Source organism: Miniopterus natalensis, chromosome 8 (assembly GCF_054644295.1).
Source record: "Miniopterus natalensis isolate mMinNat1 chromosome 8, mMinNat1.hap1, whole genome shotgun sequence".
NCBI lineage: Eukaryota > Metazoa > Chordata > Mammalia > Chiroptera > Miniopteridae > Miniopterus > Miniopterus natalensis.
The window spans coordinates 796,819-822,301 of NC_142088.1; the positions used below are offsets into that span (position 1 = coordinate 796,819).

The following is a 25,483-nucleotide window of genomic DNA, read 5'->3' on the forward strand; positions in this document are numbered from 1 at the left end:
CCAGAGCAGGGGGGCCCAGCCTTTTCCTTCTCCAGGGCACTGAGTCCTCCTGAGGTGGGACAAGCACATGCAGACCCTGCCCCCTGCAGCCTTGGGGCCCCAGTGCTGGGTGCAGTCCCCCTGCCCCCACCCAACACCTCCCAGCAGCCCCTGAGCTGCGCCCTGCTGTGCACAGCCCACGGGACAGGCTCGCTGCCCGGCTGTGCAGGGACGGATCACAGCAGCCACACGAGGTCTCCAGCCTTTTATTCATACAAGGACACAAGAACACACATCACCTGCTGACACCTTCCAGAGACCCACGTGGGGTGGGGATGGAACACAGACCCCGTTGGGCCATCCCCAGGCAGCACAAGTGCGCTGTCCCGGCTCGCTGGTCGCCACCCAAGACCTCAAGTCCAGCTGGCCCTCGCCCACAGGGAAGGAGGCCCCAGGCCCAGCCCCCATCCGACACTCAGGGTTAACATGGGGTGGGCGTGCCTGTGGGACTGGGCTGCCTGGTGGACCACAGGCTGGGGGCCTGGACCCAACACACGAGGACAGTGCCAGGGGTCCTGACCAGCAGCCAGAGGCCTCCCCAACCCCGAGGGAAAGCAAAGCGATGCTAAGCAGCTTGTTTGGGGCCCCAGTGCTGCCTAGGACGGCCGTCCCTGCCCACACTGGCTCCACATCCCCCGGACCCTCCGGCCTCCCTTCTCCTTGCTTGAGCCCCTCCCTGGCACAGTGCCAGCCCCCTCCCCAGGGCTGGCAGCAGCCAGGGCCCAGGAAGGAGGGCCCCCAGGCCCGCATGAGCAGGGGTGCACCCAGATCCTCGGCCCACAGGTTGTCCTTCAAAAGCTATTTGTGAGGAGCTGAGAAAGCAGCTCCCAGTGAATGATGGATGCATCTGTACATGTCTGCACATCTGGAAAAGCCCTTTACTGTCACAGCTCCCCAGGCTCCCTGCAGCTGGTGGGGTCCAGGCAGGGACCCGGGTGTCCCCCCACCTGCAGTGCCAGGACTCGCTGGCCCTGAGCTGAAGTTTCACCTGTCACTCAGCATCCCTGTGGCCAGGTGACGACCATGGGTCGCCTCTAGCCCTGGCCCATCTCCCCCTGAGCTGGCACCTGGCCCTGGGTCTGGATGGGGACAGGAGGGAGGACGGTGGCCAGGCTGCTCCTCCCCACACCTGGAAGTCCTTGTGCAGGCCATGCACCGGCCTGGGCATGAAGGGGATGCCCACCTTTGCAGAGGGCCTAGGCCTGCTCTCCTGGGATTGGCCAGGTACAGCAAGCCCACCCCACAGACAACTGAGAGCAGAGCCCAGGACCCGAGACCGTGCCGGCTGCCGCTCGTGGCACATCGGAGGCCCTGCAGCTGGTCTTTGGCGAGGACGAGGTCCGCAGGGACTGACAGACGGGCTCTCACCTGACTCGGGTCCTGGGGGGGCTGCTGCGTCACAGGGTGGGGCCTGGCTGCATATGAAGGGGTCGTGCATAGTCTCAAAGGCCCATCGAGGTCTCAGATGGCGGAAACCCTGAGGGCCTCTCGGGGACTCCCGGGGCGCCGAGAGGTGGGCCCTGCTCTCTGACACCTGAAGCCCCTAGTTGTCGTGGGAGGAGGCAGAAGAGGAAGGCACAGGCTCAGGGCGCCTCCCCGTAGGCCCAGTACTGGTCGGCGATGGTGCAGGAGGTTGGGGGAGAGGCGGATGGGCAGGCAGGAGGTGGGGTTCAGGAGGGAGGCCCCCAGGCCTGCGTGAGCAGGGGGCACTCTGACCCTGGGCCCAGGGAAGGTCCCTGAAATACATGGCTTTTGGGGACATTGTTCCTGGCTGACCTGAGGACCTCACACAAAATTAAAAGCCAGGGTGACGGCAAAGCCAGGTCTGGGGGGCCAGTGCCACTCGCCCCGCCCCCATGCGTCACAGACAGCAGCCCCCGCTGTCTCTCCCTGTCCCGCTCTGGGGCCTCTAGGACGAGGGGAATTAAATATCGTCTGTTCGTGTTTTGGCAAAGTCAGTCCTTGGCCTCGGTCCCCAGGGCCCAGAGCAGTTACCGCCACCGGGGCCCGGCCGCTGAGAGGAGCAGGGTGAGGAGGAACATCAGGAGGGCCGGGCAGGGCCGGGGACAGCCCGCGGCCGAGGCCTTCGGGCCCTCCCGCTCCGACAGGCCCGGGAGGGCGTGGGTCAGGGTCGTCCGCGAGCTGGAGGTCTTCCTGTTGACCCTCCGTCCGCAGGCGTCGTCCAGGCAGCCGTCCCCACTGCCTGAGCTGCTGCTGCCTTCGTCACCTGGGGAGAGGCGAGGCTCAGACAGGCCCCCCGCCCTGGGACGCCCTGGGACCCCGAGCGAAGCCTCCCTCCAGGGGGGCCTCCCATGCCGGGTGGCACCGACTCGGGGCAGCTGGCACTGCCAGGGTTTGTCGAGGCTGGAGGGACGTCCCAGCCAGTTCTCAGCTGTGCTTGGGGACACCTGGGGGCTGGGCTGCAGCAGCCCCCTCAGAGCCAGTGGAGCAGGGGTGGGAGGACCCTTCCCCTACACCCTTCCCCAGTGGGATGGGGCTCCGTGGCACCCCGGCTCCAGCCCCGTGGCCCTCAGCCCCCGGCACCGTCCCCCCCCAGCCTGCGCCTGGCCCTCACTGGCATCCTGGAAGTCGGCGTCCTCGCCGTTGTAGGCGCTGCGCAGCCGGTTGGTCATGATCTTCAGCTGCATGATCTGCTGGCGGATGGTCATGTCAGGCTTGGTGATGTCCACCTCCACCTCCGGGTTGTTGATCTGGTTGGCCAGGCCGTCGCCCATCACCTCAGGGAGATACCTGGGGCCAGGAGGGCAGCCCTGGGTGACCTCCTGGTCCCTGCAAAGCGGCGTCTCCCAAGCACACCCCTCCTCCTGCCCAGGGTGGCAGGTCTGAGGCCCCACTGGCCTTCAGGTGCCTATAGGAGCCCATGCCGGCCCCACAGCAGCGGGGTGTGGGCACACTGGGCAGGGTATATGCAGTGAGGAGTTGGATCAGGGCAAGAATTTGGCCCCCACCCAGCTTTCTGTATCCTGCTGTGTCCCATGTCAGGCATGGCCACATGCAGCACAAGGCACCTGGTGCCTCCAGCCAGACAATGGGCCTACTGAGACCTCAAAGGAGAGACACTGTCGTCGGCCAGGCGGCACCCACCGGCCCTTGGCCATCCCGTTCCAGCAGCGGTCGTCACTCGCGGCGCTCATGGCCAACTTCTCGCTGCACAGGGTCCCGGGGAGGCTGATCCAGAAGTCCTGGGCATCGCGGAGCTGGGCTTTAGCCTCGGAGACCTGCGGGGCAACAGTCAGGCCACCGGGCGGGTGCCCCAGCCCAGCCTGCCCACCTCTCCCCGACCCCCCGGGCCTGGCTGGCTGAGGGGCTGCTCACCAGCTTCTCCAAAGTGCCCGAGGGCGGCTTTTCCTGCAGCGCTAGCTTCCCCCGCGGCCGCTTCTCCTCAGACCCAGGGCTGTGAGGATTCACCTTGGGGCTCCCGCAGCCCTGGATGACCTAGGGGGGAGACCGCAAGCGTCCTGTAGGGCACGAGGCGGAGTCTGGGACACCCCCCCACCCGCCACACCCCCCCATCCGCACCTTGGCCGTGAGAGTGTCTCTCTTGTCCTGGAGGGCACTGATGGCCTCTGCCAGCCGCAGGTGCACACTGCTGATGGCGTTCTCCGCGCCCGCCGGGCCCCAGAACTTGTCCGTGATGAGCACCATGGAGTCTGGCACAGGCATGGGCACACACAGGCAGTCTGTCTGTCTGCATGCCACCCACCTATGTCGGCACATGCAAGCTCACACGCACCGACAGGTACACACCGCACTGGCCCAAATGTCAGTTCAGAGACAGGTACACGTCGGCTCACACGTGTTGATATGGATGTGTGCTGGCCCCCTCACGTCAGCACATGTGTACACGCCAGTACATGCATGTCATGTGTGCTTGTGGACGCACGCCAGCATGTGCACATCAGCATGTACGTATGGTCCCACTGTGTGTCAGCATGTGTACATGCCAGCTGACCTATGTCAGCAACATACATGTGAGCTCATGCATGTGTTGGCCCACCATGTCACACACATGTTGGCAGGTGGGCGTGCTGGTCCATTACGTGTCACATACCTGTTGGTGTGTGTGCTGGGCCACATGTGGGCACATATCCGTGTTAATTCATGCACACGTTGGCCCACCATGTCACACACACGTTGGCATGTGTGCATGTTGGGCCCTCACCCGGCGGGGAAGGACAGGAACTATGACCCCACGGGGCCCCTCCCAGGCAGCTGCCCGTGTCATGCTCCCCCCGGAACATTCAGAAGGAACCCTGTCCCTCGACCACAGGGACCATCTGCCTCCCAGGGCCCGGCCAAGCTGGCGGCGGTGGCAGGGAGGGCTCACCCAGGAGGTTCCTCCACTCGGCATCCAGGTCGGCCTGGTTGGCCAGGCAGCCCTTGAGCACGTTGCGGCAGTAGTCGGGGCAGGGCCGGGCACCGGGGACCCCCAGGCAGTGCGCGCAGTACAGCAGCTTCATGACGGCCCGCGAGCACTCGGGGCCCAGCGGCACCTGGGGAGCCAAGGCAGCCTGAGCACCTCGTGGCGTGTGCCCGGCCCCCCAAGAAGCCCCAGGGCGAGGGCTCTGGGCAGTTCTGCTCCAACCACAATGGGACGTGCCTGGCCCTTCTCAGGGGTCCCGGCTCTTCTCAAAGGGCCCAGTGGGTGCTGGCCATGGGGGCGCTCGCCCTGATCACCACTCCCTGTCCCACTGTGTCACCCTCCCAGGGACGCTCTCCTGTAAATACAACTGCTGCACAGGTGAGGGGGCCAAGCTCAGGGCTGAAGGGTGACTCGCTAAAGACCCCAGCTGGAGGGAGAGAGGGCTCACACCCAGGGCGGTGGGCAGTGTGGGTTTGAGGCTAATGCTCTCCCACACTTGTCACCAGGTGGGTTCGGCATGGGCGGCTCAATGGGACGAGGCACCAGCCTGCATGGATGGCCTCAGGCCCTAGCCCACTCCAGCCTCCAAGCACACATCGCTCTCTCCTGTCCACCTGACCCCTGGGGCTGGCTCAGCAACCAGCCTCAGGCCCTCTCTCTTCCCTTTCTGCCTGGGACCCAGTCTGGTCAAGGATGGGACTGGACAGTGGGTGGGCTGCCCAGAGTGGAGCTCACATCCTCTGATGTGCTGTCCAAAGGTCCCCAGGGTCAGCAACCAAGGGTCAGGAGGTGGCACAAAGGCCCAGGAGCCCAGGAGGCTGAGATGCAAAGTATTGGGGCAGGGCATGGGTCCCTGAGGGGCTTCTGAGAGCCCTGGGCATCTGGGCGCACCTGGGCCACCTTCCGGACCACGTCGCCAGCCACGCCCAGGCCCTGCACAAAGGAACGTGTAGCCACAAAGGCGCGGGTGGCCCGCAGGCGCAGCTCGCGTGGGGCGTCCCCGAAGGGCCGCAGGGGCTCAGCCTGCTTGCCCAGGCAGTCCAGGTAGTCATCAGGCAGCAGCAGCTGGGGGTGCAGCTGCCGGAAGAGGCGCTCAAGCAGGCGGGCCCAGAACTCGGCCAGCGTCTCCTCTAGGTGCAGGTTGGCCCCGCGGTAGTAGAGGCGCAGCTCCGCGTACAGGTCACGGAAGGCCTTGGCGTTCTGTGTGTACAGGTCCCCGAAGGCGCCGGGGAAGGAGTCCTGCAGCGCCCGCTCCGAGTCGTTCAGCAGGTGCTGGAAGTGATCTGGGCATGGGAGGTGGCCGTGAGGTCCCCACACACAGGACAGACCCGAGTGCTGGGTGCTCCGTCCATGTCCCACTTGCCCCTCCCTAGGTGGCCGGGGAAGATTTGCTCCAAGGCTCATCGTCAGAGGAAAGGATAGTGTGGACGGCCCAGCAGGGACAGGCAGGGCCTAATGAGCTGAGGCCAGTTCAAGCTGGCTGGGCCCAGCACTCATGGGGAAGTGACCTCGGGGTTCCTGGCCCCCTGGGAGCCTGTGAGGTCAGCTGTGTGGACAGAAGGCCGGGAGCCGAGATCCACAGGTCTTGGACGAAAGCCACGTGGGCCCCCTGATCTCTCAGGCTCATTGCCCCATCTCACCAGCACCGCCAGGAGCCTTCTCCCTCCATGGAGACCTCGGTTTAGAGGTCACTTCCTGAGGACCCCCCCCCAACTGCACCCATTTAGGCATCATGATGTCGTCCCAACATTCACTGTACAGAGCCCCCTGCTCTCTCTCCACAAGAACTAGGAATGAATGCCAACAACGGCAGCTACCCTAGAGGTATGACCGTCACACCGGGGGCCAAAACTCTTCCTGCCCCCACCCCAGGACAGGCCCAGCACTCTGCGGCCAGGCCAGGCCCTATCTCAGCCCTCACACTGAGGTCCCTGCTCCAGGCCACCTGGTGGCCAGCACAAGGCTGGTCTCAGGAGAGCTCCACCTGTGAGAGGAGCCACCCTGAGGGCAGAGGCCCCCCCAGGTGAGGTCCCGCGTGCCCAGCTGCCCACTCTTGGGGTGTCCTGCGGTCCCCGAGCCCTGGGGCCCACTCACCATCAAAGCTGCGCAGCTGGGAGGCCAGTGTGGCCTGCAAGGCACGGCTGCTGTCCAGGAGCGCCGTCTCCAGTTCCACGCGGCTGCGGTTGGCCAGGTTCTCCTCCATCTCGCTGGTACAGCAGGTGTATCCCTGGGGGCAGATCCGCAGATGCTCACCTGGGGGGGGGAACAGTGTGAGACAGAGGAGGGGTGGGAGGCTGGGGGTGCATGGACCCAGGCTGAGGCAGTCATGGGACCAGAGCTGGCCACAGACTGGCAAGGGTCTCCTGGGCAATGGGTGTGAACGGCAGGCCCCAGAGTGGGCACAGCTCAGGTGTAGGTGCCTGGATGAAGGCAGAGGAGGTCAGGGTGGGGCCTGGAGAGGCCTGTGCGGCCCCCTGCTCTTCACCTCCAGGCCCTCCTGGGCAAGCCTGGTGGGGTGGGGGTGGGCACAAAGCAGGGTGCAGAAGGCTGAGCCCAGGGCAGGACGTTGGGCCTCACCCCCACCCTGTTGCCACCATGCACTGAGGAGGGAAGGACACCCAGGGGCTGAGGCAGCTCAGGTCACATCTTCCCCCAGCACAGAGCAGCTTTGGGGTCCTGTGTGTGTGTGTTGGGGGGTATGGGCTGCCAGACTCAAAGCTCACTGGAGGAGGCTTCCGACCTGCTTGGTGCCCCTCGGCTGCCCTGGCCCAGGCTGCGGATGGATGAAAGGACCACGAGGGGCAGGCAGGGCAGCCTCAGCCTCCTCCCAACACCCCCCGGGGCTCAAGGTCCCACCGAAACACAGGTCCAGGTGGACCCGACCTATGATGGGGGTGCCAGGTGACAGGCAGTTCTGGGCTGGCCAGAGGCACTGGACCCAAAGGGCGCAGACCACCCTGGGAAGGGGGGACAGGGACCTCCAGGCAGGAAGGGATGGAACATGAGAACATCCCTGGCTACCGTCCTTCCCTCTCAGCTGCTGTCGCTGACTGACGTGAGGCCCTGGACCCGGGCCAGCAGGGGCAGGATACCGAGCAGGACCAGGGCCCTCTCCCCGGAGGTCCCAGCCTGCTGAGCAGATGCCAGTCTCCCAGAGGGTGGAGTACAGCAGTGGAATGAGGCCATATGCACCCAACCAGGAGGAGCCGGACCCCTCCATGCTGACCAGAGGCCACCCACCCTGCCAGCCTCCCCCTCCAACAACAGGGACCAGGAGAGCACCCTTGGTAAGGACCCTCGCCTGATGCTTGGGGGTGGGGGGGAGGGGGTGAGCTCAGGGCATGCCTTGGGGGAGGAGGAGGGGCAGGTGCCAGCCTAGGCTCAGCTGTGATGGGTACTTAGGCCGCCAGGCTGGCTGGATCCTGGGCAGCAGGGGGCTGGCAACACAGCTCTTCAGAGGGGCTGCAACAGCGTGTCCACTCGCAGGCCAAAGGGGCAGCAGCATCCTGGGCTGACTGATCGCCTTCCAGAACCCTCCTGGTCCCCTAGTGGACCACCCTCCCCCGTCCTGAAACCTGCCATTTATACAGACAGCAGAGACACAGGCCGAACACAGAGAGGCGAGTACAAAACACCAGACACTGGGAGCTCCTGCGGAAGGCGCCGAGGGCTCCTTGGCACCGTCAGCCCACCCGCTTCTCACAGCTGTGAGCTGGCCCCACCCCAGCAGCCTCCCTTCAGCCCCACTGGGCCCCGCCTGGCCACCTCGCCCAGCCGCCCGGTGACCTGCGCTGTTCCGGCAGCCCCAGCACAGCCCCCGTCCCTCCCTCCCTCCTTGGACACACACGGGAGTGAAGACACGGAGCCAGAGCTCGGACACCGGCCTGAGGCCCCGGGCAGGCTGGACCAAGGCGGCCCCCCAAGCCCGCTGCAGGGCAGACACGGTGGCTGGAGGTCAAGGTGCAGAGGCTTTGCGCTTCCCCTCTGCCCAGCCCTGGCACCGCTCAGCCTGGGGATAGGTTATCCGTTGGTCCTGGACATCAGAGGTGGGCTCTCCAGGGCACCCCCTTACAATGCAAGCCTGCCCCTCCTGGTCAAAGCCAAAGAGTGCTGGGGGCAGGGGTCTGCCAGAAGAAGGGATAAGCTCCCTGACCCTGGAGGCGTGCAAGTCAGACCGAGGGATTGCCATTTCAAACCCTTCCACCCCAAACCCCTATGTCTTCTCTCAGCTCAATACCTGGAAAAGGGTGCGGACCAGGTCAGGGGTCCGGTCCTGCTCCCCCCACCCCATCCACTCTAAAGCGGCAAGTCCAGTCCTCTCCCCCACCCCACTCCACTCCCCACCACTTGGCCTTTCCCCTCCCCACTGACCCCTCCGGGCAGAGACTGTGCCCCAGCTGGCCAGCGAGGGACAGCCTCCCTCCTTTCCGCCGGGTCCCTTGCTGGGTTCTGCACAGCTGCCCACATCCTTCCAGAGCTCTCCCTTCCTGAGTCTTCCGGATGCTTCCTCCTCCGAGGTTCCCGGTTTTTTGAGGGGAGAGGAGAGGGCTGTTTCAGGCCCCCAACTCTGAGACGGGCGCTCCTGCTCCTTAGTCAAAGTACCTGCGCCTGCTTCCCTGGCTGGGGTTCAGACCTCCTGGGGCCACCCCAGACTCCTGCGGCTCCTCACTACCCCTCCCCGAGTCTGTGTGGCTCGCACCCTCCTGCCACCTGCTGACACGGCCCCCGGCCCTCCTGTCTTACCGAACAGGCCGCCTCCCAAAGGCGTCCCCATTCAGCAGCCACCCCACCAGCAGGGTCACCCCAGCGCTTTAGCCCAAGACCCCATCCCAACACTGGTCATCATCTCTGATGCTGGACACATCTCATTTGTCCAGGCCCAGCCCAGCAGCCCAGCGGCTGGTGGCCGTAGAGCCCTCCCAAGGAGACGGCAGGGGGAAGATGGCGTGGTGCCCAGCCCCTCTCTCCAGAAGCTTCCGCGGCTCCCAGGGCTGTGCACACTGCCAGCTCAACCACCGTTAAAGCCACCCCCAGGGGCTCTGCACCCACTGACCCAGCCACCCCCTCTAATTCAGTGGCCTCCCTGGACCGTGCTGGAACAGGGGACATCGACACTCCCAGACACCGGAGCCCCCGACACCCCGAGGGAGGGCGCAGGTCTGGAGAGGCTCCGTCCGGCACCCCCTCCTCAGCCTGGATCCCACAGCAGGCTTGGCCGGCTGACTGCAGGCCGGGGGTGCAGGGAGCCTCCCCAAGCAAGAGCCCCTTCTCGGGGCAACTGCCCCGCGCCCACCCTGCTCCTGGACCCACCCAGCTCCAGGGTGGCAGGATCCTCCGGACATACCCGCCAGCTTGCCGGGCAGGGCACTGGGCGGATGGTGGGAGGTTCCCTGGGCACTGCCCACTGTCCGGCTCTGCCCGCCACCCCCAGCCTTCCCCCCGCCAGTCCCTGTTGCACTGACAGTCCCCCCATGAAGGCGGCTTCAGACACCCCCCCAGGGCGAGGACATTCCGAACCCCTCCCGGGCACCGACACAGCAGCTGCGAGGCCCCCTGCTCCCCGCGCCTTCCCGGCCCCCCACCCTCCCCGAGCCCCTCCACCCTTCCAGCCCAATGCCCGTCACCGAGGCGCCCCTCTGCCGCCGACCGGAGCCTGGGCCGCACCGGGACGGGAGCCGGGGCAGGGCTGCAGCCGCGGGGCGGGGGCGCGGGGCGGGGGCGCGGGGGCCCCTGCTGCCCGCGGGCCTAACAAAGGCCGGGCGTCCGGGCCGGACCCTTGTCGCCGCCGCCGCGGAGGTTCCGGGCGCCCAGGGCGCCGGTCACTAGCCGCCCGCCGGCGGGTGCGGACCGCCCTCTGCGGAGCCAGAGCCTGGCGCGGGGGCCCGGATGCGGCGCTCCCGGCGCGGGGGGCGGGGGCCGCGCAGTGGGCGCGGCGGGGCGCGGGGGCTGCGGGGGGCGGGGGGCGGGCTGCGGGCGAGGCGGCGATTGGCGGGAAGGGGCCTGTCGCAGTGGGCGCGGCGGGCGCGGGAGGCGGCGGGAGGCCCGGCGCAGGGCAGGGGGATGGGTTTGGGGAAGCGGAAGGGGGGCCGGCCGCAGTCGGGGGGGGGGGCTGCGGCAGGCTAGTGGGGGGCGGGGGGCTGGACGCTGCGGAGATGCGGGCGCGGAGGGGCGCGGGGCTGGGGGGCTGGGGCTGGGGCGCGGTGAGGATGGAGAGACGGGGGCGGGGCGTCATGCCGGGAGCCGGGGCCGAGAAGGAGGGTGGTGCAGGGGCGACGGGCTCGGCGGGGCGGGGCGGGGCGGGGCGGGGGGCCGGGGCCCGTGGGGGGCCGGTGGGACGGGGCAGTGAAGGCGGCGGCGCCCTGCGGGTGGGGACGCGCCGGGACGGGAGACGGAGGCGGCCATGCGGCGGATGGTGGGCTGGGCCCGGGGGGGGGGGGTCCCCCGGCTTGGATCTCAGCTCCGGGGACGCCACCCCGGCCTTGGCCCAAAACCCTTCCCGGCGGCGGCGGCTCGGGCGACGGCCCGGGAAGCGCGCGCGACTCCGGGGTACGCGGGGGTCCGGGGTCCGGCAGGGAGGCGGGGAGCAGGCGCGGGGCCACGAGCGCTCGGGGGACAGGCCAGGCGCCGGAGCGGTCAGCGCGGAGGCCGCGGGCGGGGCTCAGGCCGCCGCCGGGCGCACCGAGGGCCAGGGCGGCTCCCCGCGGGCACGCGCCGCCCCGCAACCCGCCCCCCGCCGCCCGCAGCCCGCCGCCCGCCGCCCGCCCCGCATCCGCCTACAACCCCTGGCTTCCCTCGGCCTGGTGGCGACCAGGTGCCCACTGCGGCAGGTGCCCACTGCGGGCGGCAGGACCCCCCCCCCCCCGCAGCGCCGCTGGCTGCGCCGGGCATCCCGGGCTCAGAGGACCCCGGGCCCACCCAGGGACGGTGATGAGGCTGGGAGGTGGGTGATGCCAAGTTTCCCTCCTGGATGGAGACTGGCACCTGGCCACCCGGGAATCCCCTCTCCCACTGACAACGACCAGATCCCCAGTGCTGCGGGGCACTCTAGGTCACCATCACCCACCTGGCGTTCTTGGCCTGCCCCCGCAGTCCACCGGTCTCTCACCTCCATTCCAAGGTCCTGATTGCTTCCCCTGGGAAACGCTAGACCCCACTTGCCCACAGCCTGCCCTGGCTCACCCCCGCCTCCTAGGTCACCCTCTCACACCTGGGCCCCTCCTGGGACATCCCGATGGCTCCCACCAATACCCTACATTCCCCGTAGCTCCAGCCCTACCTCTGCCTTCACTATGCCTGCCCGCCCATGGGAGAAAACCTGCTCGCCCACTGAACCACCCCGCCCTCAGTGCAGCAGTCCCATTTGTTCCCCTTTGGCTAGTCTGCACATGGGGACAAGGAGAGATTTGCTAGACAGGTCACTCTTGAGCAAAGTGCCATCGCCAAGGCAGGACACAACCCCTAAGAGCCTGGAAGAAGGGGCTTCACCAGGTAACTCCCAGGCTGCTCTATGCAGCCTGGCTCCTGCTCAGGGACCCCTGGGCAGGCCACCATGCCAGTGGGCACCAGGCTTGTGGGAGCCTGGGTCAGGCAGTGGGCCCCATCAAATATGGGCCTGGTCACAGCTCTGGCCCCCTCCGCTTACCTCTCGAAGGCTGCTTCAGGGTTCAGGAGTCATGCTGTGGCCTCAGGACAAGTAACGGACAAAGGGGACCTTGGGTTTGCATCTGCTGCACCCATGACCCTGAGTCTTCGCTGCAGTGCAGGGAGCTCTCTCTAGGGTCCTGGGCCTGATATGCCCCTTAGAAGCCTCACTCTCCAGGCCAAGCTCATCCTTGCCCAAGTCATGCAGTGGGGGGCACCCCCCTGGGACAGGTCTACACACCCATCAGGCACAGCTCTCCCACCTAGCCTGCTAGAGCCTGGGGGCAGCCGAGGATGCCTTGGAATGGACTGGTGCTGCCCCTCTGCCATGTCCACAGGGGACATCCTGAACTAGCAGAGAGGCATGCTGAAGCTCAATCCTCTCAGCCACAGTCCCCACAAAGACGCAGTGCAGGCCCATCCATCCACCCCAAGAATACCAAACAGGCAGAGCTGGCGCACTCTCAGCTGGGCCAGAACACAGAGAAGAGCCTCTGGTGCCACCAAGGGAGCCTGCCAGGGCAGGCCGAGCCTGGCCCACACCCAGCACAGGCTCCATAAACCCTGGGGGACTGCTTGCCCGACCCAGCCACCTCCCACGAAGCCTGGCAGCCCTCCTCAAGGTCATGGACGCCTCCAGCCTGGCACACCAGCCCCTGCAGTCACCCCCACCCAGCTGGCGACTTGCTGTTTCCAATAACACCTCCAACTCACAGGCCTTTATCCCTAGCCCCACCCTCTTTCAAGGCCCACTCATTCTCCCCTCCTCCAGGAAGCCTTCCCAGGACCCTAGGGCACAAAGCACCTGTCCTCCCCCTGACCCCCCTGAGTCCTGATGGGAGGTGGCTGTGTGCCTGCTGTGGAACCTCCCCTTCCCTTCTCTGGACTCTGCCCAGCCCCCAGCCCCCAGGCCAGACCCCATGCAGCATAAATAAATGTGTAAGGAAACTGTACAGAACCTGTGCCCAGTGCTGGCATTAAGGAAACAATGGAACACCATCACAGACCCAGAGCCACAGTCTCGACCTCTCCCTGGAAACTGGCCCCTCCCTGACCTGTGAACGCTCCTCAGTGTCAGCAGGACAACCAGCGGTGTGTGGGTGTGAGGGGAACCTATAGGGTGAGTTCCTGCCCCATGAGGGGTCTCTCATTGTCATGGAGGCCTGGCCACCTCCCCACTGAGATGCAGGGCTCCCTACATGCTGTGCAAGGGTCTCAGCATCTCCAGGTTTCAGAATCATTTAATCTTCACAGCAACTCCTCTTTCCTCTTCAACACGACAGAGCCGACCCAGGCAGCTAGAGTGACTTCAGTGTCACTCAGCTTGGAGTAGCAGGGGACAGGCCCAGCACAGATGAGCAATCCCAGCCTCCCACCTTCCCACAGATTCCAGTCCCAGGGGAATTCCTGCGCAGGAGGGCAGACACCTCCGCCAGCAAGCTGCAGATGGCCTCCTGGAGAGGCGGGCTCTTGGCAGGACGGATCCTGCCACTGACTCAGCCTGGCCGCCCAGGCAGCAGGCCCAGCTAGCAGGTGTGTGGGTGCCCAGCAGGGGGCCCAGCCCTGCAGGCACCAGAGGAGAGGGGCAGGTGGGCACTGCATGTACAAGATGGGACTCAGTTATAACGTGAATTTCAGAAAAGTGATGCATTACTTTTTAGTGTAAAAGTGGTCCCAAAGAGGTGAAAGCGGGGACTTGAACAGAATCATGTACACTCCTGTTCACACAGAACTAAAACGTGGCAGGTCCACATAGTGGGAATTATTCAACAACTGAAGCGCCAACTCTTCAGCCTGATAAACCTCCGACACACCAGGCCCACTCCCAGGGACAATGAACACTGTGAATTCTGCTTACTTGAGGTCCTTCCTGCAAGCGGTCAAATCCACAGAGACAGAAAGTGGAGGGGTGGGAGCCAGGGCTGGGGCAGGAGAGGGGGTGAGTGTTTAATGGGGACAGGGTCCTTTTGGGCAGGTGAGAAAGTTCTGGGGATGACAATGGTGACAGCTGCATTGCCATGTGAATATGCTTAATGCCACTGAGCTGTGCACCTACAGGTGGTTAAGAGGGTAAGTTTTGTTATGCATATTTTACCCCAAAAAACAACCTCTCCCCAAAATATATGGGATATGGTTATACTAAATATGTGAGGCATCCTTATGCTAAAAATGAATTAGTTCATTTGAAATTAAATTCAGGACACACACTACAGAACTACTGTCTGTCTGGAATTCCAGTTTCACCGTGTCCTGTCATCTCATCTGCTAAACCTGGCCGCCTGTGTGGAGTTTGGGGAGAGCCCCGGCTGAAGTCACACGGGCTCCTGCCGTCACTCGTGGGCACGCACATGCGCATGCGTCCCGGTGGAGTCGCTCTCGGGGCCTGCCTGCGTGCCTGGCTCCCCGGAAGTGAGGCCGACCCGTTGTGGGGTCCTAGAGGCAGGAGGGAATGTGGAGACTGTCTAATTCCCTGACTTCCCAGCTCCTCTCCTGGGGATGGTCACACTGGAGCACCATTGGGTGGGGCCAGGTCACTAAGGACGTAGGGGTCTGCTCCCCAGAGGCGATGTCTTGGTCCCCACCCTGCCCAGCCACTCCCAGCAGGTAGAGGGGCACCGGGACCCCATGCAGACAGCTCTGGGCAGCCAGACCTACATCAGACAGCAGAGGGGATGGAGACAGCCTCATCCTCAGAGAGAAGCCAAGGGAAAATGACCAGGCCTCCCATGACCTCGGCGAGGAGACGCCCCTCTGGCAGGCTGCCAGACCCCCAGGTTTGGCCACAAACTGACCACGTGTGGGGTCCCCCTGGCAATGTCTCCCGTCCCCCGCCCACAGGCCCTGCAGCGTCTTCTGGAGCCTTTGCCCAAAGCTCCCTTCTGACAACCAGCTGCCACCCTCCCAGGCCACCCGAGAGCCCCTCCTGACTGGCTACAGGGCCCCGTGCTGGGGACAGTGCCCCCTCACTCTGGGCGGCCCCTCCAGGAAGGGCCCCGGCCAACCTTTCCAGAAATTCCTAACTTCCCAGGGCTAGGGCCAGTCAGACAGGAACACAGACACCATGGATGGCTACACCCAGGAAGCAGCAGCAGGGGCCGAAGGGCAGTCCTCCCCTCCAGCCTGGACCTCCCTGAGTCCTCGCACCCACAGCGTGGCTCCTCGGCCTGGCCAGGTGCAGGCTGGCCCCTCCCCACCGGTGGGCACCCTTCCCCACAGCCACCTCTGGAAGACGGACCACGGACTGGGAGAGAGGGTGGCCTGGGTCTCCACCAGCTGCTCCCGACACGACACCCACTCTGTGTGGCATGAGCTCTGGGCCTGGCTCCGCAAGGAATAGCCCACCCCACTGCCACCCTCACTTCACAGAAAAGGACATCAAGGCACAGGGTTCAGTGATCGGCCCAAGGTCACACAGCCAGTGAGTGGGGGTGGGGGTGCGCCGGACCCTCTGCAGGCCGGCCAGCCCAGCAGGGTCCCCAGCATCTTTTCTAATACGACTGCCAGCGAGAACCACGGTCCTGGGCCAGAGGCACGGCCTGCCCGTTAGCCCAGCAGGTGGTCTCCCTCAGAGCCCCTCCCTCCTTCCTTTGGCTCTGATGCCACCTCCTCAGAGCAGCCCTCCAGCCTTCCCTACTTTTCTGTGGATATCAAGTGCCCACCAAGGACAGGACAATCAGTCCACGGCTCACAGCAAGGGCGGCTGAGCCACACCTGGGGCCCGGGCCCTTCCCAGGCGGGGAGGGGTCTCAGCTCTACAGCCCGCGGTGAGGGGGGGAGGAGCGTGACTGCGAACCCCACGCACTTGTCTTAACTCACGTTATTTCTCCTTTAACTAACAAACGTCACACGTGGTCACTAGTCACTGTGGCCAGCAAAGCCACACAGCTCCTGAGACCTCAGATTCTTGTCCCTGTGCTGACAGCATTGTTTGTGGCTGCGATTCAGCACCAAGAACAGCACCCGGCACACAGTAGGAGCTCGAGCAGAACCTACTGAGTGCTTCAGAGACAGGATCTTTCCTCACCCCCATCGCTCCACCTGCAGGCCGCTGGCCAGGCTCCTGCTGGGCCCCAGGTGCCTGAGGCCCTCCCCGCTCCTGCCCTGTCCCCAGGCTCCCTGGGTGTAGACGTCGGGGTTCCACCAGCCACCCCCTTAGCCCAAGCCCTCAGGCCCCTTCTCAGAATACTGTGCTGAAGTGAAAGATTGTGCAGAGGGTCAGAGGAAGCCAGGAGGTGCAGCAGTTGTCAGAGTATTGACATAAACGGAACGTGGGCCAGAGCGCTCCCGCAGCAGGTCTCCCGCTGGGAATCCCGGAGCTGCGGCGAGTGGAGGTGGTATTTCCCGCTACAAAGGTGAAGGGAAGGGGAGTCTGGGTGCTTCCGACTGGTAAACACGTCCCTGACACCGACATGCCTCTGTGCCTCATTCACGGTAACAGGAAATGTAACTTCCACTTAGAGGTTAGAAAAAATGGAGCTGTAACACCCCCATCTGGGGGTTAGGTCACCCCAAGGGAGGACATCAACACACCTGGAATGTCCCATGGGCGGCCCCCGCCAGGCCGGGGGAAGGGACCAGGGACGTGGGGCTCAATCATTTAAGTCTTGTCCCTTTAAATACCTCTGCCGGTCCAGTGTGTCCCACACTCCATGACAACTGGAAACACCAGTGAGCGCCTGAGCCAACCCTGGCAGCCAGTGGCATCATCTTCCCCAGAGCCTGGAGGTGGTCACAGGAGGGTGGGTGTACTCCTGCAGCCCCCAGAGCCAGGGTGGGCACTCAGGGCCCCAGACGTACTCGGACGTCACACACAGCTCACCCCAGGGTCCCTGACGGCTACAGGTGGCCCTGGGCGTTGAGGATGGGTCTTGACACAGGGTGGGCCTGGACAACCACCCACAGGCTCTGACAAAGGTTCTCAGTGCTGGGGCTGTTGTCTGCAGGTACACACAGGCCACACCTGCACAGGCTGAGGCACTGATTGACGGAGAGCCCAGGACATGTGGCCCCAAGGTAAACTTCAGGACAGGGCCATGTGGATGTCCCTCCAGTGCCCCAACAGGGCAGGCTTGCATGGCCTAGTCCCCATGAGCTCCTCTCTGGGGCACCTCTCTCAGCAGCTGGCACCATCACCTGGTGTCCGCCACCCCGGCTGGGCTCCAACAGAGGGAACCAGACTGTTCTAAAACTGACCCGAGGACGCGAGCGGAGGGCGGGAGGCAGGCAGAATGCCAGGGAGCAGCACTGTGGGGCTGGAGCTGGGTGAAGACCACACAGCCGCACCTCCAGGCAGGCCTCCATCGGCATGGGGATCTGGGTGCAGGTGGGCCCCAGGGCCCAGCCAGCAGACAGGGAAGTTACAGCAGGGCCTGGGGCCAAAGACAGGACCAGGCCAGAGCTGGCCGGCAAGGGGAAGTCCTTCAGGCGCCCCACTCTGGGCCCTCTCCGTCTCCACCCCTCCTTCCCACCTGCCAGGCGTCCCCCGGAGCTGGCCAGGGCCTCAGGCCCAGGATCTGCCTCCTTCAGCCACACCCGGGATGTCTGTGGGCACACTGAGTATTGTCTGGTCTGAGCACTCAGTGTGCAGGTGGGGAAACAGACCCAGAAGGGGGTCCCCAGGGCTCCAAGCACTGTCCATAAGTGGCTTCTCCTCAATCACTTCACTGCCCCCCTGCCACCTGCTTGCTGAGGGAGTCACTCTTGCCCTGGCCCAGGTTTTCCCCAGGTGTTTGGTGTGGACTCTGGGCCTCTGGGGGCTCAGCTCAGGGCGGGTGGTGAGGGAGCAGGCTTGATGGAGCCCTCCGGGGCTGCCCTGTCACCCAGCCAAGCCCCAGAATCCAGGGAGCACTCAGCACAAAAGAGCAGTAAGTTTCCTGAGCTGGGACCCAAGCCGCAGACTCCCTGCTCTCTTCCTCTCTACACCCCACCCCGGCCCCAAGTCCCCCAGCCCCTGCCTGCCCCGAAGTCCACCTGGGGCCCAACACCTGCGCCACACACTGTGTCCTCTGCTTGGAGGCCTTCCCTCTTGCAGGTGGGCACCCTGAGCCTGTCCACGGCACACTGGAGCCACCGTCGCAACTCCCAGCCAGGGGCCACCTGATACCCACGAGTGTCTAAGGCTGGCCCCTCATTGCCCACCCTGGTTCCCTGACACCCCACAAGAAGTGGGTGGGCAGGGCAGCCGTTACCAGGCTCCAAGGACCAACCGGCAGCACAAAGCCTGAAGCTGAGGCCGCCCAAGCCAGGGCTGTGCCCAGAAGCCTTCGAGGGGCCCAGGGGGTGGTCTGAACACTGTGCTATCCGTCACCAGGGCTGAGCCCCTGGGCCTGCGGCAGACTCAGGGAGGCATGGCCCTGTCTTAAGGACTCACTGTCATGAAATAGAGACCACAGTCTCCACCCCCTCCCATAGGAAGTGCCCCCCCATTCATATACTAGCGTCACGGGCCCCACGACCTCAGAAGGCGACCTCACTTGATCTGGGGGTCTTTGCAGATGTAACTGGTTAAGACGAGGACCTACAGGAGCTGGGTGGGCCCCTACACTAGGATTGGTGTCCTTATTTTCACACAGAGACCTGGAGGCAGACACAGAGTGAACCCCACGTGAGGGTGAAGCAAGGGAGGGACGCTAGGACGGCACAGCCTCTGGACACCTTGATCCTGGGCCCCCAGCATATGTGCTGTGAGACGACACCGGTGTTGTGCAAACGCCTGGCCTGTGGCGTCTGCTCCCGCAGCCTGGGGGAGCTGCCCCACTCCTGACCCTGGCACCCAGCCAGGCCTGGCACAGGGAGACGCTCAGAACACCTACTGCCCAGACTCGGGGAGCACCCCGGGAAACAGGTAGAGCCCGCAGGGTGCCTGGGGAAGCTGGGCAGCAGGGCCAAGCCCCGAGGGAGGAGACAGAAAGGAGGAACCGCCTGGCGAAAGGGGGTGCATGTGCCAGGAAGGTGGGCCAACCAGGAGCCGGCCCCCCAGACCCACCTAGGGTTCCAGAATTCCTGCCCGGAGAGCGCAGGTGTGCACCCCTCACTCCCAGAGTTTCCCTTCGGCCATGGCCTGGCCTGACGGGACTGGCAGCCTGAGCCCTGCCCCCCAGCCCAGCAGCCACCAAGGGGGAGGACAGACCAGCCTACATCTCGCCCTTGGCTGCCATATGCTCCCACCTGGGAAGGGGGTGAGGCCTAGGGGAAGGAGGAGGAGACTGTGGCATCCCCCCCACTGTGCCGCCCCCGCCCCCAGGAGATGTCTGGCAGCTCGGGGCACCTGCCCAGGCCTGTTCCCAGACACACACGGGCAGGAATGGCTGCCAGCTGGCATGTCGGCAAGGAGCTGGGAGCCGGGGTGGGTGGCCCTGGGCTGGAGCCCTCACCTTCTCAAGCCTATGGGCAGCAGCCGGACCCCACAGACCCCACAGGGCTATGTTGGCAGTTAGACATGATAGGGTCTGGCACCTGGTACGGGGCACAGGGGTGTTACATGGGCAGGGGCTGGGAGTGGGCACCAGCCCGGCGCCCTCCAAGCCCTGACAAAGGTCTCAAGTCCTGGTCTGAAATCCTCCTGAACCAAGTCAGGCCCGGGGAAGAGGGTCTGGCTTCCAGGAGGAGGCACATTCACAACCAGGCAGGGCAGACACTGGCTCCGGGTGCCCTTGGCAAGCCCCTCTCCCAGGCTGACACCGGTGCCAATGCATGCAGGTGACCAACTGAAGGCGTGAGGATGCCCACACACCCATGGTGCTCTCCTCCTGGCTCTGAAACCCAGCCAGCGTGTCCCCGGCCCCTCTCCGGGAGGCCTCCTCCGCCCGCAGGCCTGCCAACCACGGCTGGCACTGTTTCTAATTAGTGCAGCCAGTGTACCAACCAAACGACCACCATCTCCTAGGCTCGCCTGCCCCTGCAGAGGACGTATCCACGGTTCCTTGAGGACTTGGCCCAGCCTGGGGCTGGAGACACACGGGGGCTTCTCCTCAGGTGGCCACCAGCACATAGCCAGGCCATCCTTCATGTAAGCCCAGGGCTACCTGACTCATGTCCCTGGTGCCCAGGAATAACCCTCCTTAGCAAGGCTGGAGCGTCAGGTCCCAAGGCCACCAAAGAGCTGGCCTTCACCAGCCGGGCAGTGGGGAAGGCAGAGGGCAGTGAGCCCAGCTGGGCATCAGGCTCAATCGGGGCAGGTCTGGGCCAGGGAGGCCAGGGCTGGGGCTGGAAGGAGTACCAGGGGAGAGTTTAGACTATTCTAACAGTCTAAACACTGGGGGCCAACAAGAGAAGGGCCTGACCTCAAGCCCCCATTTCAGGCCTCAGAGCTGGGACTGGACAGCGTTGATGCCACAGGCTTTAGGTCAGCAGACTGGGCTCCAGACCTCAGAGCTCCACGTGGACCATGAAGGGAGACACGTGGCTCCTCTGGGCCTCAGTTTACCTATCTGTAAAACAGGTGATGCTCTAAGACCCTCACCCGACATACGGACTAGATGCTGATCCCCCGAGTCTGGCTCATAGTAAGGGCTGGTCTCAAGGGCTAGGCGCCGTCCCCTGGGGGTCTGAGTGGCCTGTGCAGACCCTAGGGCAGGAGCAAAGGGGAGGACGTGGCCTGGGGTGCCCAAGCAGTGCCCAGGCAGCATGCTCCCTCCCCCCCCAACCTTCAGGGATGGTCGAGACTATTGCCATTGTCACAGGTACAGAAATAGGCACAGAGAGGCCGACTAGGGTGGGAACCGATGCCCAGGGGACCCCCGCCTCTCACAGGAGCAGGCGATGTGTCCAGTAAAGGCTGCAGCAAGGGGCCCAGACCATTGCATCATGCAAGTGGCCCTGTCAGATCCTGGCTCCCCTGGGCCCCCATGCACCCCTATAGGCCCTGCCCCTACGTGAGGGATGATGAAATCTTAGCTCCCTGAATGGTGGAAAGACAGCTCGAGGCAGAGCCAGATGCACGGACCACCCTGGGGACCCATGCCAGGCACATGGTGGGCTTCTGCCTTCTGAACAGGACACGGACACAGACCCTCCTGGTGGGGGACTCACAGGAGCCCTGATGATCACGGCTGAGGGACAGGCCCTGCGTGGGCTCTAGGAAGTGTAAGGGACACGGAGGGCTTCTGGGTACCCCTCTTCAGAATCAGTGCCCACCACCCATGTGCTCAGAGCGGACGCAGAGAAGCAAAGATTTCTGATGAGGCGCCTGTTGGTGCCCACCCTCGCTGGCAAGCAGTCCTAACCCTGAGGCAAAATAGTGGCAAGGTCTTGTGTGGCATTGACAGTCCCCTGGCCCCTCTCCTCTGCCCAGGTACTGCCCACTTGGCAGAGCCTGGCACATGGCAGGACATGCATGAGTCCCCAGTGGAAGTTGACCCAGAACTTCACTGGTGCCAGGAGCCAGGCCAGGTTCTGTGGCTACAACAGGGAAGTGTGCAGACAGGTGCTCCCTAACCCCAGGACCCCAGTGAAGGGTCAGAGAGACACAAGACAAATCGTGCCAAGTGGTGGGAGGCCAGGCAGGTGCTCAGGAAACATCTGGGACCAGAGGCAAAGGCTGCCACTGTGCTGGGTGATTCAGCACCTCGGAGGGATCCAGCCTGGCTCTGCTCGGGCCCCGGCTCCTGTGCAGCTCGGGCCTGCGGGAGGGCCACCTGGGCCGTGTGCCCCATCTCCTCCCCCTCCGCGGGGCCTGCCTCCTCACCTGTAAAATGCGGTGACAGCTGTGGTCACCACCGCTGGGCCGGGCAGTCCCCAAACCCACAGTCTCCTCTCGGAGCCCACCACCATGTCTGTTCCCCTGGGAAGAGGCTGACAGGCCACCCCAGACCCCAGGCTGCCCCCCTCCCGTCGCCACCCACCCCACCTGGCCAGCTGAGCGGGTCTCCTGCTAGAGAAGTCCGGCTGTCGCCCTGCCAGGGAGAGGCCATACGTGCAGCAGGGCTCCCCAAGAGCAGTGTGCTGCTGCAGGGCCACCAGAGGGCACCCGGCCCACGGACGCTCGGCTGAGTCACACAGAGCAGGAGGGGACAGGGCTGGTGGCCGCTGCCCTGGGAGGTCACCCTGTTTCTTTCGCCCCATGTGGCGCTGGCACTCGACTTGGTGCCTGAGCCCTCTAGGGCACTGAGGAGGGCACCTTAAAGTTGTGGAGCTTGTGGGAGATTATGGGGGTCTGGTAGGGAGGCTCTGCTGATGGAGGAGCCACGGGGCACTGGCAGGGAGGGCGCAGTCCCCGGCATTCCAGAGCCGGAGGAGGGTGGCGCCTGGAGCCTTGGCCGGGGCGATGCTTGGACAGCTGCTGGGTGGCCACACTCCCCCGTCTTGATGGACAGCACCCCGCCCCCACCCATCACAGTCTGCTCACCCTTGGCCCCTAATTCACAGCCTCCTACAGTCCAAGGGGGACAAGGCCCAACCCCCGCCCCGGCCTCGGCCTCCCCAGTGTCAGAGTTGTCTCCTGGCCCCTGGCAGCCACTCAAACTCTGCCACTCTGTCTCTTGGCCTCACTGGGATGGAGGCCTCTGGAGGCAAGCAAGTTTGGGGTGGCCCCCAAGGATACGGGGGCTGAGAGGGGGTGGACGTGGAGCAGGGCCGGAGGGAAGGCTTCCGTCCGAAATCTGGGGCTGGGTGGGTGCAGAGACCCTGGGGGCCAACGGGAAGACCAGGGACATCCAGGCAAAAGTTCCTCTGTGTGTGGGAGGGGTCGGGGGTGGAGCATGAACCAAACTGTGCAGAGGGCCTGTGCGGGCGGCACCGGGCGGGAGGCAGCCCCTGACAACCACAGGCCGCCCGCAGTCAGCAAAGGGAGGCACAGGGGGGCCTGTCCAGGCACCCGAGAAGAGACCTCTCTGGAACCCGGGGCATGTGTGTGGAGGGGGGGTGGCCCTCTCAAGGCCGCCTCCTGTGACCGGCCCCTCCTGGGAGCCGGGTCCAGAGCCCGGCTGCCCCCACCCCAGTAAAGCAGGGCCGTGGACCCAACCCTCACACGGATGTACTTTCCCTCTCGCTCAGCCGTCCTGTGGCCCTGGCCATTCCACGTCCCTCACGTCGGGTTTGCGCCCGGCCCTCCCCTGCCCCCTCCCTAGTCTGCAAGAAGCACCCAGGCCAGGAACCTGGTCCGCGGTGCCCCAGCACCCGGCACAGACCCAGAGTGGCAGCGAACACAGCCACAGGCGGAGGTAGAGGTGGGGGGTCTGGGGGGTCCTTAGGGCGCGGCTGCACCTCCCACGCTCAAAGGCACTGCTGTCCCCAAAACTCCTGAGGGCAGCGAGGGGCAGGGCTGCGGGCAGCGTGGCTGAGGCCACCTGGGAGGGTCGGTGCTTTCGCAGAGGAATGACGGCCCCTGGGTGGGATCCAAAACGCTGACCACCTGCAGCTGGACTCCCGGGGAGTGGCCCAGAGCGCCGGGCAGGTGGGCATGCCAGGCGGGCACAAGTTCCAGGCAAGAACCCCTGCGGGCGGCGTCCCGCCCGCGGCTGCACCCCCACCCCGGCGCCCTAGGCTGCGGTGCCGGGAACCACGCGGGAATCCCCGGCCCACCCGCGGCGCCTCGGGAGAGGCCCGCACAGGCGAGCGGGAGGGAGGTCCCAGCCCGCAGCCACCGCAGCTGCGCCCCGACGGCCGCCCGGGGCGAGGGCCCCCCGCTTGGTCCCGCACCGCCGCCGCGCGGGCCGGGCGGGTGGCCACGGCCCTGGAGGGGGCATCGAGCCGGAGCCGCCCGTCGCGGCCCAGAGAGGGCAGCTCCGCGGGAAGGGGCCGGTGCGCCTGTCGGGGGGCCGGCGGCGCGGGAGCGGAGCGGGGAGACCGCGCGGGGAGGCGGGAGGGCGGCGCGGGGGCCCCAGGAGCGCGGGGCGAGCGGCGGCGCGGGGCGGGCGGGCGCAGGGAACGCGGGCGGCCAGGGCCGGGCGCAGCCTCACTCACCCGAGATCTCCGCCTGCGGCACGTCGCTCAGGCTGAAGCCCTTGGCGCCGTAGACCTGGCGGACCTCGCCGCAGCTCCGGCTCCGGCCGGCCGGGTCCCCGCGCGCGCAGACCAGCAGCGCGGCCGCCGCGCTCAGCAGCCACCAGCGCCCCGCGCGCAGCTCCATGGCGGGGCCGGCACCGCCGCCGCGCTCCCGGCCCGGAGGGCAGCGCAGGCCCGCGCGCTCGGGCGCAGACGGCGGCGCAGACAAAGCCGGCGGCGCGGGCGCGGGGCTCGGGCGGCTGCTGCGCGGCCCAGGGCGCAGCGGGCGAGCGCAGCCCCGCTCGGCGCCTCCCCCGGCCCGGCCCGGCCCCTCGGCCGCGGGGGGCGGGGGCCGTCCAGGGGCGGGGCGGCGGGCGGGGCGCGGCCGGCCCCCCCTCGCCCCCTCCCCTCCCCTCCGGAGGATGGCCCAGCGGGCCGGGACCTTCCGCTGCCTGCGGGCGCGGGGCGGGGAGCGCGGCGGCCGAGCCCGGGTCCCCGAGGGCGCGCCCCGGCCCAGCGCCCCGTCGGCGGTCCCACCTGTGGGGGCGGGGCGGGGCGCCGAGGCAGGGCTTCCCCCGCCGGACGTGACGTCACGCCTCCCGCGCGCCTATCAGGGGCCTCCCCGCCCCCAGCCCGACTCAGCATCCCTCCAATCCTCGGGGCCCCGCGCCCCGCACCCGCGGCGCGCCCCGCCGCCCGCTCCCGCAGCGCCCCGGCCCCTTTGTCCGCCGCCCGCGCCCGGCCCCCCGCCCCGCCCCCGCCCGCACCCCTTTCCCAGCCTCGCCCCGCGCGAGCTCAGCGCCTCCCCGCTGCTCGCCGCACCTGGCGTTTTGGGGGGACGGCGGGGGCTGCGCGCGGGAAACGAGCCCGGAGGCCCCGCCCCGCCCGGGGCCGAGCCCCCGAGGTCTCCGCGCGTCTCGGTCCCTCCACGTGGTTCTTTGGACGCTCGAGAAACAAAAGCGGCGGCCGGCGACCTTTGGAGAAGGGACGGCGTTGGGTCAACAGCGGTCAGGTGGCTGGTGAACGACGGTGCGGGAGCGACGGGGCAGGACCGCGGGGCCGAGGCCGCCTGGGCTCCGTGGGGTGGGGACGGGGTCTGGGGGCGCTTCCCCCCTGCCCCAGGCCCCCCCCTCACCGCTCGCCCCAAATGGTTCAGCGACCGCCAGCCTTGGCCCAGGCCGGACACCCAGGTGCCTGCCTGATGGGCAGAAGTGGGGGGGGCAAGTGAGCTGGCGCCCTTGGCCCAGGACCCCAAGATCACCCTGTGGCCGTAAGGGTGCAGGAGCCTCGGGGGCTGTGGCTTCACCTCAGGGCAGGGACGGCGGGCCCAGGGGTGCTGCCTCCCCACGCCACGCCCTGGGGCCTGTCTGCTCCGGGCCCAGCCCTGCCTCCCAGACGAGGCTGCTCCCTGCACCCCGGGACACAGCCTCGCGTGAGAGGCAGGCTGTGGGGACCCGGCCGAGGGTGCAGGCCTCCTGCCCCTCCCCGCACACCTGC

At 66.2% G+C, this 25,483-nt stretch overlaps 1 protein-coding gene across 1 annotated transcript; it reads right to left on the minus strand.

Moving 5' to 3' along the window:
• Window positions 1-229: 229 nt before the first annotated feature.
• GPC1 (glypican 1) lies at window positions 230-24,146 on the minus strand. The gene is made up of 9 exons (XM_087819471.1): window positions 23,966-24,146; window positions 6,518-6,676; window positions 5,315-5,706; window positions 4,388-4,553; window positions 3,580-3,710; window positions 3,376-3,495; window positions 3,145-3,278; window positions 2,615-2,790; window positions 230-2,266 (listed from the first exon to the last, which is right to left on the minus strand). The coding sequence occupies exons 1-9, from the start codon at window positions 24,129-24,131 to the stop codon at window positions 2,031-2,033; spliced, it is 1,680 nt and encodes a 559-aa protein (XP_087675597.1). The 5' UTR covers window positions 24,132-24,146; the 3' UTR covers window positions 230-2,030.
• Window positions 24,147-25,483: the final 1,337 nt, after the last annotated feature.

Excerpts from the sequence above, each read along its gene's own strand:
- GPC1 (XM_087819471.1), bottom strand. The coding sequence starts at position 24,131 with ATGGAGCTGCGCGCGGGGCGCTGGTGGCTGCTGAGCGCGGCGGCCGCG. Across the intron at positions 5,707-6,517 it reads CCAGCTGCGCAGCTTTGATG|ATCACTTCCAGCACCTGCTG; the intron begins GTGAGTGGGCCC and ends TCCCATGCCCAG. Across the intron at positions 3,279-3,375 it reads CGGGCACTTTGGAGAAGCTG|GTCTCCGAGGCTAAAGCCCA; the intron begins GTGAGCAGCCCC and ends GTTGCCCCGCAG.